The following is a 16871-nucleotide window of genomic DNA, read 5'->3' on the forward strand; positions in this document are numbered from 1 at the left end:
AGCAAATAATTGAGTTACAACGAACCGTTGTCTTTGAAAAGTTTATTTAACAAAAGAGAATAAACAGAGAAGTACTACAACATAATCAGCTGGACCAGAGGTTCTGTCTCCTAAGACAGTCACTAACGTCTGTCCCAGAGCAAACACTTGCATGATCATTTACACAGTCTGAGCATCTACGTTTTGGGGAATAAAAGATCCTTTACTGGGACCAGTCAAGGAAGGAGAAGAACAGCTAGTGAGGAAAACAATCAACAACCCCATATCCCTGACCTAAACCCCACACATGTGGACAGACAAGAACAATAATAAAGAGGGGAACAGGTTAAAGATTTAAAACAATATATAAGACATAATAAAAGGAGAATAATAGCAATCTTATAAGTACTTGCATAAAAGATTATAAGTGTAAGAAGAAAACAATGTTCTGCCCTTACACTCTTTAATTTATTATCTTCAAGTTATTTAAAATCCAGTATTAACAGATGGAACATCTCAAAATATTGCTCTCTAATGCTTCTATATTTATCACATTTCAGGAGAAAATGTGTCTCTGTCTCCACCTTGTCTGTCATGCAGTGCTAACATACTCATATTCTCTTGGTAACCGGAACTTTTTATGTCTCCCTTTTTCAAGTGCAAAAGGGTGTGGTCACTGAGTCTGCCCTTGGTAAGAAGCTGCCTCTGCTTGAGATCTCTGAGAGATATCCAGCCATTTCATAATCTTTGTTTAGGGCCAGATAACATTCTAGTTTGTGTAGGTTTTCTGTCTCTTCCTCCCAATGTACCAGATAAGCATTTTTGCTTTGTAAGGCTTGAGAAAGGTGTGTGAGACATGTTGCAGGATTAGTTAGTTTCAGGTGGCATAAGAGACACTTTTCCAGGTTCAGCTCTTACGTTTTAAGAGCCTTGAGTTGGAGGAAGCCTTGATCTGAGGTGCATCATAAAGTTTAGTGCTCCTTTTTGGGTATCTATCATCAGTGAAAACCGCCTTAATTTTTCCCTACATACATTGGAGGAGACTTTCTTAGAATGTGTAGGTTTTAAATATTTAAACCAGATTTTAATAGGGACCTATATTACATAATTTTTTTTAATTGCAGAGCTCTACAAGCCTTTTCATCTTACTGAATTCATTGCCTTACAGAAGTTCCCGGACGCTGTGATTTGAAGGCCCAGTTAGGTGTAGTTCATTGTGTGCTCTAGGGTGCTGTTAGTTACCTACAGTGAAATGATGTCTTTTTAAGTGGCATTTTGTTTGTTTCCGGACAGATCATGAAATAACTTGACTGGTTAATTTCCAACACCGGGCACAACCTCATGGGTTTTCAATTATTCTACCAAATGTAAGTGATAAAGATACAAGTTGACCTAACAGATACAAGAGGGTTTATAATCTGTACATGCCCACCATGAGGCTTTTGGATTTACAAGAAAGCCGGCATAACACGATGCATTTCAAAAAATATTAATATTTTCCTTTGTGGTGCATTTCTAACATCCAAAACCAGTATCAGTAAAGTTACATGAAACCACCTGTGTGGGTACATACAGTGTTTATACATTAAGAGGCATGCTAGATACAGGTTTCCCTGCTTTAACTGGCCTGACATGGCATATTCTATAAATGCCAACACAGCAATGTCTAATCAGTACAACCAGGATACACCTTGTACACCTGACAGGTAATGCGTGAGGATGGAAAATGCTTCACACGTGCCAGTCACTCTCAGATCGCCGGTGAAATATAGAAGTGCTTTTGATTTCATTTAATGCAATCAAAGGAGGATAATCATCATTGAGTAACGGCACACCATGACACTTAACATAACTGAAATGTGCTTAACAGAAGACAACATGACCAGCAGTGTGTGTACAAATATTTTTATTTTGGTGAGCTCTTTATGCCATGAACTCGTAGGGGATGGGCTCCAGCAGCAGTGGCACGTTCTTCTTGGTGCTGACAAAGTGAGCATCACGGGGAGGAGTAGGCTGCAAAGACAAGAGGTGGGGAATTAAAGTGTTCACAAGATGAAAACAAGTCATTTGGGTTGCAATTAGTTACAAAATGACTATTAAAAGGCCAATTCAAACAAAAATATACCATTTGGACTTGTTTCCAATTTAAAAGTCCATGACTTAAATTCTAAATGGTTTTAATTTGATGTATATTCAAAAGTGACACTGTAATATCACAGCCACTGACTGACTTCCTTCACAAAATGTTTTCACTATGACATCTTAAAGATTAATTTATTTTTAAATAATCACCACACTAAAATAAACAATATTCAAACATTTCATACCTGGCGTTTCAGTTCCACCCAGCTGCCCTTCTGCTTGGCCTCCATCTTCTTACCCTCGTTGGCTTTGACACGCTGCAAGAAACTGTCCCTGCTCTTTGAGTGCTTCACGTGTTCAATGCGCACATTAATCCTCTTGGCCAGGATCTTGCCCCTGTGAGAGGCAGAAGCAGAAACGAGTTCATATCCAACACAAATCAAAACTTGTCAGGTAGCTTTAGCTGTAAATTCAGAAGGTAATGCTGTTTTAATATGTGCACTCCTGTGTTGTCTCCTCACTGCAACCTCAGGTCAAACAGGAGTTAGACTGGGGTGCTTAAGGATGAAATACTTTTCCCCATGTGAATGACCACTCAGGACATAAACAACCCTGATGGCAAAGTGAAGATGGGGTCATGTCGCTCCCTCTAGATGAGATGTTTGAGCAAGCACACACCAAAGACTAAAGCAAGAATGTTAACGGTTTTAATGCGGCATCAGACTCTTGTGATCTCTCTAAAAACTGGCCGGGCGCAACAGCAAACATCAAATTGGCCTGTCAGTTTCATGACTACAACACAAGAGTCTAATAACTGACAACCGGTCAACATATTACAAACCTCTTAATCATCCTGTGTGCACTGCGAGAATGGAAATTCTTGAAGGTTAGATGCTGTTAGTTTTAAGGAGTCTGAAGTCCTTCAGTGTGTGCCAGCACAAAGTCACACAAGCGTACATATATTTAGATGGGTCACAAAACAAATGCCACTTACTTGACCTGCTTGTTGACAATGATGCCGACTGCATGTTGGGTTACGTTGTAGACACGTCCCGTCTTGCCATGGTAGCACTTGTGAGGCATACCTTTCTGAATGGTACCTGTGCCCTGAAAAGAAATCAATGTATTTAAACATCAACTAAGTCACCTTTTTACCATTAATTTGTCCCAACATTGAAGCAATAAGTGTTTCATTGCCCCATTTGACCACCCCATGATGGTCCAAGCAAGGATGCTCGTAAACTGCATGCGTCTTACCTTGATGTCAACGATGTCTCCCTTCCTGTAGATACGCATGTATGTGGACAGGGGAATTGGGCCTGTGAAGCAAATGCAGCCAATTAAATCTTGTCATTTTGCACAGTGTTGACAACTGTCCTAGGCTGTATGAAACCACATTTCATACCCACTATCAATAAAAAGGGGGATGCAGGGTTGGGGTTAATACACTTAAGATGTATTCTCATGATAACTTATGCTATCAATTATTACTCACCATGCTTGCGGAATGGCCTGCTGAACATGTACCTGGTCCCCCTCCTCTTGCCTCTGGTGTTCGTCATGATGCCTGATTACTGAGAGAAAATACACTTCAGTTAGTCACAATTCAGCCTGAAGACTTTCTTCCAATGTAAACACATTTCACAATAGAGAAATCACATGTCAATTAAAAAGGAGTCTACTTTATTTTCATGTCAATGCACCACTTGATAATGGGAACGGTAGGATGCGTGTCAGTGTTACACTAAAGATGATGCACATTACGGGAACGTGGCAACCCATAAACCGGACCGGTCTTAACAGTTGATCCGACTGAATGACAACCAAAATGGTCATGTATATCCCAAACGCACGTACAGAAGAAACTACACAAAGGTTGTTTATTAATTTGATTTAACACAAAACAACAAAGCTGCTAATTACATCGTCTGAGTATGAGAAAGTATGCTATCGTTTAGGTTATGCTAGCCATAGATACATTCACTAATGTTAAGCAGCACCTTATTTGCAATACAGTATTGTTAAAAAACGACTTAATATCCATGACAAATGCGGTGTTAAGTTGTGGCAACAAGGTGTTAAAAGGAAAATGCTGTTTCTACTAAACGTTTCGCTGCCTGCCAGGCCCACATGGAGAGCCATGCTGCGGGTCCTGCTCACATTAAACGGACAAATATCACTCTGTGGGTCGTTTTTCAGGCGCTATTATACATCTGAAATGTACGGGAAGAGCTAATGCGCAAATATGAATGTAACTGTGTACGAATGATACGATAATAAAGTAGAAAATAACATTTAACACGGAGAGGATCTTACCCCCGGTCTCTACAAGATGGCGGGTACGGCTGAAAGAGAGATCGTAGGCCCCCAAACTCCGCCTTGTGAAATGCAACTGAGGCAGGCCGCGATATTGCCTGAACCAAATGACGCTAAATGAGTGGCGAGGTCAGCAGACCCAGAGTCAGCACATTCAGGGAATTGCAACATAATCTTAACAGCCATTACCGTACGTGAACTGTTCCTAGATCCGTTGTGATGGATAACGTTTACGTGATTGTTTACTGTAATATCTGTCTACTAAGTAAAAAGGGAAATAAAATATATTAACTATTCTTGTAAAGTTTTTTTTAGCAGTGGACAGTTATTTTTCTTTTACTTATACTTTTACGATGGCGCAAACACATCATTCACAGCTATTGTAATGATACGCATGCGCGAAACTTGAGCAAATCTAACCTTTACATGTTTTTGATGACATGGATAATTATTTTATAAAAACATTTGACATCGCTTAATTTGGCTTCGACACGTCATCCTTTCTTACGAAACTAGAGGTGTCTGACTGTGTGACACTCACGGCCCAACGTGATTAAGCAAAGCCGGAAGTAACCACCAGTGAATGCTCTCGCTCTTTCTTGAGCTGGTGGACTTTCCGTCGCGAGCTCAGCAGAATCGCCTGCCTGCTCTCACGAGGGGGAGCCAGCCCAGTCTTGTCAGCGCGCGGCGGTGTGGTTGAAGATGGCGCTAGCCGAATGGAAATCCTAATGACAGTTTCCAAATTTGCCTCTTTTTGTACCATGGTGAGTGCACGATAGTCTCATACTGCCATTAATCGGGCTATAGGGCGGTACGGAAGCCACAGCTGCACTGTTATTGGCTTTTAAACCGCGGAATGATCAATAAAATCATGTAATTCTGGTGTCTGTGCTAGCCAAGCAGTTTTCCAGATAGCAGAGCAGCCACTGCCCTCTCCGCTCCGGTCTCTCTGCTAACGGCAGCAGACGGACACTTTTAGGTGTTGACTTCTTTTCAACTCTTAGCTTGACGACTTATTGGGGTGATATTGATCGCAGCTCTTCTTCTCTGAGCGCAGTGACAGTGCACCTGCTACAGCTGGGGTTTCTTAGCTAACTAGCTAACGTGAAGGTAACACAAGCTAAACCAGCAACAACTGGAACACAGCTGGATTACTTCAGACAGAAAGAGGACTAATCCGCAGTTTGTGGAGGGGAAACCGTGCAAAAAAGGGCTTTGTTTGGGTGTTGGCCTTTTACAAACTACCAGATCTTATTAGCTCACGCAATGACGACATGGTTTAACATTAGCTGCGCAGGACCCGTTCTCGGTGCATGTCCACTCCACACAGTGTTGTCTACTTATGGCATTGTATTTTCTATCCTGACACACGTCATTTTCGTAATCTCAGCCGAGTTTTACATTTAAAATCTTTTATGGGATGAGTCCAGGCACTAGACAACTTCACTGCCAGCTAAAAGGGATGCATGCTTTTAACTCTAATGGCATTAAAAGGGCAGAGTGGAGGTGGTATGGGAAACATGCCCAGCTTTGTAGATTTTAAGTACCCATTAATTTTGTTTTTAATCCCAGCAACAAATTACCTTGTAAATGCTAAACTGTTACTAACCTGGGAGTTACGTACGGATGTAGTTGTGGCAGCGGTGTGTTTGTGTCACTGTTAAGTTCAAAATAATAGCTGAACTTGCAGTATCTCTTGTTTTTACCGAAGCAAAAGATTTATTTGACTGTTTGCATTTACAGGGCGCCAATGCCTCTGCACTGGAGAAAGAGATTGGATCTGAGCAGTTTCCGGTTAATGAGCACTACTTTGGCCTGGTCAATGTGAGTGAATGAAACATTTTGCAGATTCAGTGTTGTGTGCACCTCTCCGCCTGACTTGTACACTGATTACACTGTATGCTGTCTGATTTTAGTTTGGGAACACCTGCTACTGCAACTCGGTGCTGCAGGCTCTGTACTTCTGCCGGCCGTTTCGGGAGAAGATCTTGGCGTACCGCAGTCAGCCTCGGCGGAAGGAGAACCTGCTCACCTGCCTGGCCGACCTGTTCCACAGTATTGCCAACCAGAAGAGGAAAGTGGGTGTTATACCACCCAAGAAGTTCATCACACGGCTACGCAAGGAGAATGGTGAGAGGAAACCGATAAATTTAAGGAGGTTGGTCCTCCTGCGGAGCTTGAAGATAACAGAAAAGCATAAAGTGAACATGTAGAATAGCTGAATCGGAGCTCTGAAGTCTGTCTCTCTATACTTTCTTCCTCAGAGCTGTTTGACAACTACATGCAGCAGGATGCCCACGAGTTCCTGAACTACCTGCTCAACACCATCGCGGATCTGCTTCAGGAGGAGAGGAAGCAGGACAAGACCAATGGCCGCCTTGCCAACGGCACGTTGGACTCGCAGAACAACAACAGCAACGCCACGCCCGCTCCCACCTGGGTCCATGAGATCTTCCAAGGCACTCTGACCAATGAGACACGCTGCCTCACCTGTGAAACGGTAAGATGACTCGCTGCTGTTACGGGGGATGGAAGTCTGAGATGTTTACATCAAACATCTTCTACTGAGTGTCTTGTTTAAACAAGTTTTCATTGAAGTTGAGCCATCCTGTTGCTGATTTCAGGGTAGGACTGAACGATTAATTGCATTTGCGATATTATCGCAATGTAATAAAACGAGATTTTCTAATCGCAAAGGTTGCGATTACACTCACATGACATCCAAGAGGAAAGCAGTCTGCAGACGAAACTGATGCTTCATCTGCACGGTACGCTGTACCTTGCCTTATTGTTGTACAATGGCCGTAAGCTTGACAGAAGCTGACACTACATAAACTTTAGTGTCACACAAGGAATGAACAGAAAGACACGTTAGGAAGGTAAACGTATTGTAGCGATCGGCACCTGCGTCACAGACACAGCCATCAGTCAGCTCAGGAAATATCTATGAAACGGCGTTTCAAACTAAACTTGCAAGTCCGAAAGAGGCCCAGTCTGTCCTGAGTTACAGTCTGATTACAGCCAGTGCGCCGCTTACCAGAATCGCAGGCTGCAGTGCAGGGTGAGGTGTTGTCGGAGAATTACTAAGCTTGTCTATTAAACACGAGAGGCAACACTTTTATTTTCGTTGGCCAACTTTTGAATTGAACCTAAAACTGAGTATTTTTTGTTAGCTTACTGGGATACAGAAAGATGGACTAGGGAGATTTGAACTGAGATAAGGACTTAATTGGTGGTTGAACTGTGGGTTTTGCATTAAGCGCTTACTGTATAAAACACTGTGGTGAACTTAGTTTTTCTTGTGCTCTGTAGGCCGACCTGATGATATATCATATTATTTAATGCCATGACTTGAGTCAAATTATCTTTCTCATATTATTATGATTTGATATATCTTCTCCACCATTGCTCATAATAATAATTCTACCTAATTCATCATAACACAGGCCTGACTCACAAGAAAGAACAGTGTATGTTCAATCTATCTAATATTATGTTGTTCATACTATACACTGATTTACTGCTTGTCCATTTTGATCAATACAGAAGGTAAAGAGGTTAAAAATGAATCGCATATTAAATCGCAATCGGTAAAAAAAAATCACAATTAGATTATTTTCCAAAATCGTTCAGCCCTATTTCAGGGATTAGTAAACTTACATGGAAAAAGTTTCCAGTCATATGGTTGGAGAGCAGCTTATCTACTCGGTGTGTAAACATGTAAACAATAGAATGGCATACACTAGGATGGCGAAAAGACATTTTAATCATATTCCTGATCAGGCTGAGTTGCTTTAGCTTATTTTGTTTTTCCCCCCGTTCTTTTCAGATAAGCAGCAAAGATGAGGACTTTCTGGACCTCTCTGTGGATGTAGAACAGAATACCTCCATCACACACTGCCTCAGGTAAATTAACCGCATGTGGAAGCAGAGCGTCATCGGGGCCTTAAGGAAGCAGGACAAAGAGTTGTTGATTGACAGAAAATGAATCATAAACTATTTTGATAATTAACAAAAGTGATTTCAACACGTTACCTTGGGCTCTAGAGAACTGAGATGGACACTATTTTCAGATGTTTAAAACACCAAACGACTGAATTTAATCAGGAAAATATTCTGCAGAATAATCTAAAATGAAAATGCAACTCTAGGTAGGAATTTCGTTCCAAAATGCTGCAGCCTCCCATTTTAAATAATACAAATGTGGACAAACATTTACTAGCATTACAGAAATAGTCACTGTTGAATGGCATTAAGGCAGTTAACTATTTCAAGTATGTAACTTACATTTTCAGAGGTTGCAATAAGCTGTATAGTTGTAAAGTTTTTATTTATTGTGCTTTGAAGAAGTGCTCTTTCCAGGCTTAGGCTGCTGGAGTTTCAAGCATCCGTCTGAACTAAAAGAACCAAAATATTTTCTTGTGTGGCTATTTAAGTATTGAAAAAGACTCTCCACGCTGTGTCCTTCACCAAACTGCACGGGGGGCGTTGCATTGTTTTGAAATCACATCATTCTTTTGTAGATGTGGACTTCAGATTATACATTGACCAGTTTTCTTTGTGGCCCCTCTCAGAGGTTTCAGCAACACAGAGACACTGTGCAGTGAGTACAAATACTACTGTGAAGAATGTAGAAGCAAGCAGGAGGCACACAAGAGGTCAGTATACGGTTGTATTCCTAATTTGTGAGACGTTAATGCATTTGTGCGTGTGTTTGGGCATTTGGCAATAGTGTCTGACACTCTAATATTTGTGACGTAGGATGCGGGTTAAGAAGCTGCCAATGATCTTGGCTTTGCACCTGAAGCGCTTTAAGTACATGGAGCAGCTGCAGCGCTACACCAAGCTGTCCTATCGCGTTGTCTTCCCCCTTGAGCTCCGCCTCTTCAACACCTCTGGGGACGCCACCAATCCCGAGAGGCTCTACGACCTGGTCGCCGTGGTGGTGCATTGTGGGAGGTGCGTAGGCGCATACACACAGCTAGAAAACAGCGCCTTTTTTAAAAAAAAAAAAAAAAAAAAACTGTCTCCACAGCAACCAGAAACAGGCAGACCAATCATTGTTCTAATAATAAAATGCATTTGAACCTTTTGGCACTAGCATATGGTACATTTGAATCTAAATTACATATAACAGGAGAAAACACAGACCCTCATCCGTCATTGTCGAGCTGTGCCGTACTTTTTCTCAGTGCCGGTTTTGACCCAGTGTGAGTGGGAGTGTTTATACAAGGTGTTTCCCTGCTTTCCACTCGGCGCATGTTGGAACAGACTTTATGACTCTGAATAGAAGTAATCTATTAAAGAAGTGTGTCAAAAGGTCAAAACTATCCGGAGTTGAGCAAGTGTAAATCCAGCCGTCCAGCAGATGTAAATTGTCTGTCTTTTCTTCTCCCTTTTGAGCTTCACTCCCAATTCAGCTCCCTTTTTTTGCCTGCGTTATTTTCAGAGCGCTGAGCTGGATCATGAAATTGGTGTCATGATAGTGCTTATGTGATACAGTTTATTGAATACTGCTTCAACTGAGTGAAAAGAACAAATAGTGTGTCCCTGTTTTGACCAACACATCCACGTAACAGGGCACAGGATGGTATACTTGGACCACAATGCTACATGCATCCAGATACGGGTTCATCATATATACTTTTTATTAACATTAAAAACAAACCACTGCAATAGTTGGTGCTTGGTGCTGTTCTTAAGTAGCTTCCCGGTAAGGGCGTCCTGGTTGCTAAATGGTGATGATGTAATTGCAGCGTCCAGCTGGGGACTTTTGTTGCATTTTGTTCCCATTTTCTGTTTCAGTCTCTCTCCTTGTTTCCTGTTTGCGTCTACTGTATCCTGTACAGTAACATTTTAAAACGTAACAGCCATCGACTTAATAGAGCTGATGTTTTTGTTTATGCGGACATGTTTTTAAACGAGTGAAAGACTTTGGGGAAGAACTGCAGATGCCTATTGAAGTGAGGGAGAACCTTGCAGCGAAAGTGAGCAGTGTATATTATCATGCTGTAGCTGTCACACCACAGCAGTTATTGGTTAATTCCTTCATGTACGGGAAAGAAAAAATCCTGTTAGAAATCCAGCTAAGTAAACAGGGCCAGTATTTCCATGAAACATGCTTGCTGTTTTGTCTCATGCTTACACATTACTAATGGTTTTTAATCACTAAGTGCATATTAATAGTGCCGGAAACGACTGATTAATCAATATTTTGGTTTTAATTCCAGTTCCTATGCTACCTTTAAGGTCCAGAACTAGACTAGTCTGACTCTAGTTCTGGACTGATTTGATCACAGTATATCCATTGTCAACATGTTTGGTTCACAGCTGCACAGATGTTTGTTTCCTTAAAGGCCACGTACACCCACACAGGTGTTTCCACTTCTTCTGGCTGATCAGGTGTTATGCGGATCTGTGCAGGAATTATGTGAAGCCAACAAATTAATGACAACTCAAACAGGTGGACCAAAACTAATAGGAGGGTCAGAGAGATGTCAAACACATTGTTTACCCAACCACACAAACCACAAACTTAAATTCATCCTCAGTACTGCTCCATTAAATATAGTTTATTTCTGTCTACCATTTTTATTATTGCTTTTGTATTACTGTATATTGTCTGCTACCTAGCAGAAGAGAGTTACAAACCTAATTTCACTTTACAACCTTCCTTCTATTTCTTCTCAGTGGTCCAAACAGGGGTCACTACATTGCCATTGTGAAAAGTCACGACTTCTGGTTGCTGTTTGATGACGACATTGTAGAGGTGAGTTCATTTGTATATATGTTTGGTTTACGGCTCACGGTATCCTTTTTATCTTTTTATCTAACCCTACCGAATGTCATCTCTCTGTTCTTGTAGAAAATCGATGCACAGGCCATAGAAGAATTCTACGGTCTCACTTCTGAAATCTCCAAGAACTCTGAGTCAGGCTACATCCTCTTTTACCAGTCCAGAGACTGAAGGTGGAGCCAAGTGTTTCACTGAAAACCAGGAGAAAAAGCTGCGTCCCCTCTCTGTGAGGAGCAGCGAACCATGAACGCACCACAGCAGCCCGCAGCATGGTGTCATACCTGCCAGCACAGCTGTAATTCATACTTGCGCTTTTTCGCACTCAGCGCTGCAGCTCAGCCGTGGAAGTTCCCCCTGACGTAACAACCTGTCCTTCCTGCCCCGCCTCATCCCTGTCATCCTCTTCACTCTGGCTGGATGCTGCTGCTGCCGGGACAATGAGACGATGATGAATGAAAACTGTGTCAAGATTGTTTTTAAAAAGATGCTGAATGAGGGTTGTACAGATGTTGGGTTTAAGTGGCGTATTAATTTTTGCCTTGGGTGCGGGGTTGATGGGGTATTTAATAATTCATAAGATGTAATATTGGCCTGGTGTCTTCACCCCCTCACACTGTTATTCTGCACTGGGATTTTCTGAGAGTGGATCATGCTTCTGATCGTGGATGTAAGGGAGGATGGGTGTTGGTTGAGTGTCCCACTTAAGGGGCACACTGGGTTGTATATTTCTACAGTGTACAGGATGGTATTTGTATAAATATAACAATAAGATAATATTATCATTGGAAAATGTTAGACCTTGAGAAGATGTATTAACACTATGGTGCACTTTTGATACCGTTTTGTAGGTGTTGGCAAGTTTAATGTAAGGGTTTGCTTAAAAAGGCCTGTTGTGAAGCAATTATTTTCTGTTTTAAAGAAAAAGAAATAAAGCCAGTAAGATTGAGCCAGGGTGTGCGGTCTTGTCTGTGTCCCACAGGTGCGCACTGATGACTCATATTGAGCTCAACATCGCCCCTTAGCGGTGGTACCTGGTAGTCCTGCTCTCCCGCTGCAACAGGAGCTATTTTTAATTCATTCAGACCCAAAAGGCATGTGCTTTTGGGGAAGGTGGGGACGGCCACACAACACTTGGTCAGCGAAATGCGGCCGCACATATTCACACCAACAAGCCACCCATCAGTTCCTCATCAGCCGAGGGGTCTTTGAGGCCTGCTGCAAGGATGGAGAGATGAGGCAGAGAAGATGGAGGACAGGGGAGAAGGAGGGAGGGGAGGGGAGAAGGTTGGTGACACACATCAGAGTTGCTGTTAATAGCACAGACAGGATCAGAATAGTAGGGCGCCGCAGAGGGAAAGCGAGTCTCTGCATCCAGCATCTTCAAATCTGAAACTCTATTCGGGCAACACAAAATCACTGAAACTAACAAACATCTCGGCAGTTTGAGCGCGTTGTGCATTTTATACAGGTGACCCGAAATACGCTCTATTATTTGAGGGACGAATGTTGCAAAACAGTCATACCTGTGGAAAGAAAGCGTGTTTGACTGTAACAATGAGCGACTACCGGCAAATATAGATACCTGCACACTACACACACACACACACACACACACACACACACACACACACACACACACACACACACACACACACACACACACACACACACACACCCCCCTATCTTTGTCCTTGAGACAGCATGGACCAGACATTTAGCTTTTTAACAGAGTTCAACTGGTATCTGTGGGCCAGGCCCATTTGGGACTCCTCCTTCATCATCGACCCCCACCTCCTCCCCTACACACGCACCTCCTCCTCTTCTTCCTCGCTTCCGCCGCTGCTCCGCTCGCTACTCCCTGCACAGCCGCAGTCCACGGCAATGCGCCGTTAACGGCAGAGCCGCTGCGCGCTCTTTTCTTCTTCTTCTTATTCCATCATCCCCGCTTTCAGGCAGAGAGAACCAGCATCCCCCACCCCGACCCCCTGTCCCTCCCCGGGCTGCGTGTCTGTCCGCCGGCGCTGCACCATCCTTATCAATAACATGGAGACGCAAGGCTGTCGTTCTTCCATCTAGACGGAAAGTCTCACCTCACAGAGTCAAGGTAGGCTGGGTGGCGGCGGAGTGGGATTAACGAGCATCCTTTACATGCATGGATACATGCATCCTGGCCCCCCCCCCCCCCCTTCAGCATCCTTCTGCTGACGTGGAGCAACCACTGTGCAAGGTGCAGAAAGGGTAAAGCAGCACCATATGGCCACCAGTGTGAGATGCTTATAGAGACAGGCTATATTTCCATGACGGGTGAGGTATCTTCTGCTGTGGAGAACTGCATTTGGAGAGTGTCTGACAGAACCGTGAATTCCTGCAATTACAATGCAAAGCTTTTGGTTCCTCTTTAATTTCCTTTGTCCATACATTAATAAATAGAGCTCCTCAGGTAACCTATAGGCCTCTGTTGTAATAGCCTAACACTCACTGGGTTTAACACCCAGAGGAAAATACATGTCCTGCTAACTGTCTTCTGCTAAAATGTACATTTTCATTGCTGTACAGGGTTTTCATTATTTACAAAGCGAGACCACCAGAGTGATATAGAGTACAGTTTCTTTGGCGTAGCTCCAAGTTTTGTTCAACAGCAACATAAAGGTTAGTGTGTGCTCCTGCATAATGTGCATTCATAGGCCTACATACAGTACCGCAGGAGTATATATTATGTTGTGGAATGAGTATACTCGTGTTTTAAAACAACAACACAAATCTAGTGGCCTGCACAGAGGTGGTACTTGTCTTTAGTGCATGAAACTGTAAAGCTAAAAAGGTGTTGCAGATTTATTTATGGTTCTCAGGGGATGGTTCCCTGTGGGGTAAGGGCTTCTTGCCCATGAAAAGTGTGCATGCCACCAGTGTTTTGTGCTGAATAATCGACTCAGGTATCCCAACAGTGTGTTTGTGTCAATTTCAGACGGGGGGCACAATGAGTGAAGAGCCACCGGTCACTCCCACCTGGCTGACCCCTGACCCCACAGCATGGGCCAGCGGAGGTGGGGGACTGATGGACAACAGCACTAGCCTGGGGACGTTCCCAGTGGACTCCCTCCCGCCCAGCCAGCTGCCCCTGCTGGTCAACCCCTGGGACATTGTACTGTGCTCTTCGGGGACTCTGATAGCCTGTGAGAACGCCCTGGTGGTGCTGGTGATCTGGCAGAACCCAGCGCTCCGTGCTCCCATGTTCCTGCTGATTGGCAGCCTGGCGCTGGCCGACCTGCTGGCCGGCCTGGGCCTGGTGCTTCACTTCACCTGTGCCTACCTGCTGCGTTCTGACTCGGCCCAGCTGCTGACTGTGGGCCTGGTGGTGGCCTCCTTCTCCGCCTCCGTCTTCAGCTTGCTGGCCATCACGATTGACCGCTACCTGTCGCTGTACTATGCCCTCACCTACAACTCAGAGCGGACAGCGGCCTTCACCTACACCATGCTGGTGCTGCTGTGGGGCCTCTCCCTGTGTCTGGGCCTGCTGCCGGTCACAGGGGTCAACTGCCTGGCAGAGGAGGCTACATGCAGTGTTGTGCGGCCACTCACAAAGAACAACATTGCTGTGCTGTCCGTCTCCTTCCTGCTGCTCTTCGGCCTCATGCTGCAACTCTACGTCCAGATCTGCAAGATTGTGATGCGCCACGCTCACCAGATCGCCCTCCAGCACCACTTCCTGGCTGCCACACCCCACTACGTCACAACACGGAAGGGCGTGTCCACGCTGGCCATCATCCTGGGTACCTTTGCTGCCTGCTGGATGCCGTTCACCGTCTACTCTCTCATCGCCGACTACACCTACCCTCCGCTCTACACCTACGCCACGCTGGTGCCTGCCACCTACAACTCCGTCATCAACCCGGTCATCTACGCCTTCAGGAACCAGGAGATCCAGAAGGCTCTGTGGCTGGTGTGCTGCGGCTGTGTGCCTGCAAGCGTGGCCCATCGTGCACGGACCCCTAGTGATGTCTGACCAAGCAGACCCAGGTGGGAAGAGAGAGGCGCCCTGGGTCAGCTCTCAAAGAGAGCAGCAGCAGTGGAGTTCAGGGGAGGTGGCAGAGCGCTGTGGCTTCAGTTCTAGTTGGAGATGTTACTGGCAGCCCACCTGGACGGATGGCGTTTTTTTCTTAGTTACAGTTACCATAGGACAAGATATCTCGCTGTCTTCCCCTCTAAAGATGGCCACTGCGGGGGCTGCATCCTGCCCACACCCGTTCAATCCGTGCCACGCCCTTCCTCAGTTCTGCGGAGAGCGCTGAGTGCATCACGTGTTACAGACAGCAGCTGTACATAGAATGTGCATAGAGTTAACGGCACTGGATTTTTGGTTGACACGTGCTTTTTTTTCTTCAAATAGGGTAGGATTATGAGTTCCGCGCTCGTGTGCGTGCGTGCGTGCGTAAAGGCGCACGGCAGATTAACAAAGCAATGTGTGCGGTGAACACGCAGGCATTTCCACATAATAAAGCCCGTCTGGAGCAGCATCCCGGCGCTCTGCTGCTGCACTCTGAACGTGCGTCGAAAACTAAACAGCCACGGAGAGCTAAAAATAGACCCGGCGCTCTCTGATCCGCGCCCTGCGTCCTCCACAGACGCCGAGGAAGAAATCAAGCCGCTTCTTCTTCTCCTCGCCGCTCCAGTATTCTTTTGTCTTCATTTTCTCTCGTGGTTGTGCGTGAATGGGTTTTTTTTTGTGTGTGTTAAGCTCGCATCTGAAGGGTTAAGATAAAGCCCCGGGAGACCCCACCATCATCCCCTCCACCATGTTTGATTATTAACTGAGGCACAAAACCGCCTATCAGATTATGTAACCACCTTATAGTCCTCTTTCACTTACTGAACGGAGATTGCTTATGACTTTTTGAATGGAGATCGCTATATAACTTTTAATTGTAATTTATTCGAAAAAACCCACCTATTTGATATTATCCCCGAAGGAATATTTTAGATTATAAATGAACATGAACATAAAATCACTACAAACATGTAGATAAAAGGCCAAATAGCTAAATGAATATGTTTGATCAATATGTGGAAATCCGCAAAATCTGATATTATTTCCATTTATCAGATTTTTGGGGGGGGGCTCTAAAAGGGCCTCACGCCAACCACATAAAATCTGATCTGCATGCTAGACTCCAGTGTAATTTGCATGCAACCAGCACAGATCTACATTTTTCCTCCCGGAGTTCAGTGTGGGAAGTCACACAGATCACCACGGGGGACGTGTCATGGTACCCTGACGTCATCATTTTGTTTATGTGTCTCGCGGGTATTACATTGAATGAGCCACAATCATCACAGGATGATCACAAGAGTTGCACCCTCTCTGAAAAATGTGGAATCTCTTTTAGATAGTTTGCTGTGTAGTGCAGCTACGTTTGAAGCTCAGAGGCGTTGTCACAGACTTGAATTCAACTTAAAAGTGCAAATCACTTCACCCAGCGGCTGCTCTGAGTTAGTTTATCCAATAATCTTTGGTCTCAAAAAATGAGTTTGCAAACCCAACAAACATGCAGACTAATTCCCCGTTCCTTCATGTCATGCCAGCAATAACTAGCCTGTGAATGGTAGTTATTATTATTTTTAGATGTGAAGCAATACTCAGACAGCAATAACATCCCACCGCGACTTCTTCCTGCAGAGTGGAGCACCATAAAGGCCGCTA

General features: G+C 44.2%; 3 protein-coding genes across 3 annotated transcripts; 2 read left to right on the forward strand and 1 right to left on the reverse strand.

Annotated features, from left to right (window-relative positions):
* Nucleotides 1-1868: 1868 nt before the first annotated feature.
* rpl21 (ribosomal protein L21) lies at nucleotides 1869-4455 on the reverse strand. The gene is made up of 6 exons (XM_046068060.1): nucleotides 4378-4455; nucleotides 3557-3635; nucleotides 3319-3380; nucleotides 3056-3168; nucleotides 2307-2457; nucleotides 1869-1992 (listed from the first exon to the last, which is right to left on the reverse strand). Exons 2-6 carry the CDS (start codon nucleotides 3621-3623, stop codon nucleotides 1903-1905), a joined length of 483 nt encoding a protein of 160 aa, XP_045924016.1. The 5' UTR covers nucleotides 3624-3635; nucleotides 4378-4455; the 3' UTR covers nucleotides 1869-1902.
* A 436-nt stretch (nucleotides 4456-4891) lies between these two features.
* Nucleotides 4892-12119, forward strand: usp12a (ubiquitin specific peptidase 12a). The gene is made up of 9 exons (XM_046067746.1): nucleotides 4892-5141; nucleotides 6121-6201; nucleotides 6294-6507; nucleotides 6642-6877; nucleotides 8207-8283; nucleotides 8952-9035; nucleotides 9139-9336; nucleotides 11068-11146; nucleotides 11243-12119. Exons 1-9 carry the CDS (start codon nucleotides 5094-5096, stop codon nucleotides 11342-11344), a joined length of 1119 nt encoding a protein of 372 aa, XP_045923702.1. The 5' UTR covers nucleotides 4892-5093; the 3' UTR covers nucleotides 11345-12119.
* A 2028-nt stretch (nucleotides 12120-14147) lies between these two features.
* On the forward strand, nucleotides 14148-15176 carry gpr12 (G protein-coupled receptor 12). The gene has a single exon (XM_046068170.1). The coding sequence runs from the start codon at nucleotides 14151-14153 to the stop codon at nucleotides 15174-15176; it is 1026 nt and encodes a 341-aa protein (XP_045924126.1). The 5' UTR covers nucleotides 14148-14150.
* The last annotated feature ends 1695 nt before the right edge of the window (nucleotides 15177-16871 follow it).

Source organism: Micropterus dolomieu, linkage group LG01 (assembly GCF_021292245.1).
Source record: "Micropterus dolomieu isolate WLL.071019.BEF.003 ecotype Adirondacks linkage group LG01, ASM2129224v1, whole genome shotgun sequence".
Taxonomy (NCBI): Eukaryota; Metazoa; Chordata; class Actinopteri; order Centrarchiformes; family Centrarchidae; genus Micropterus; species Micropterus dolomieu.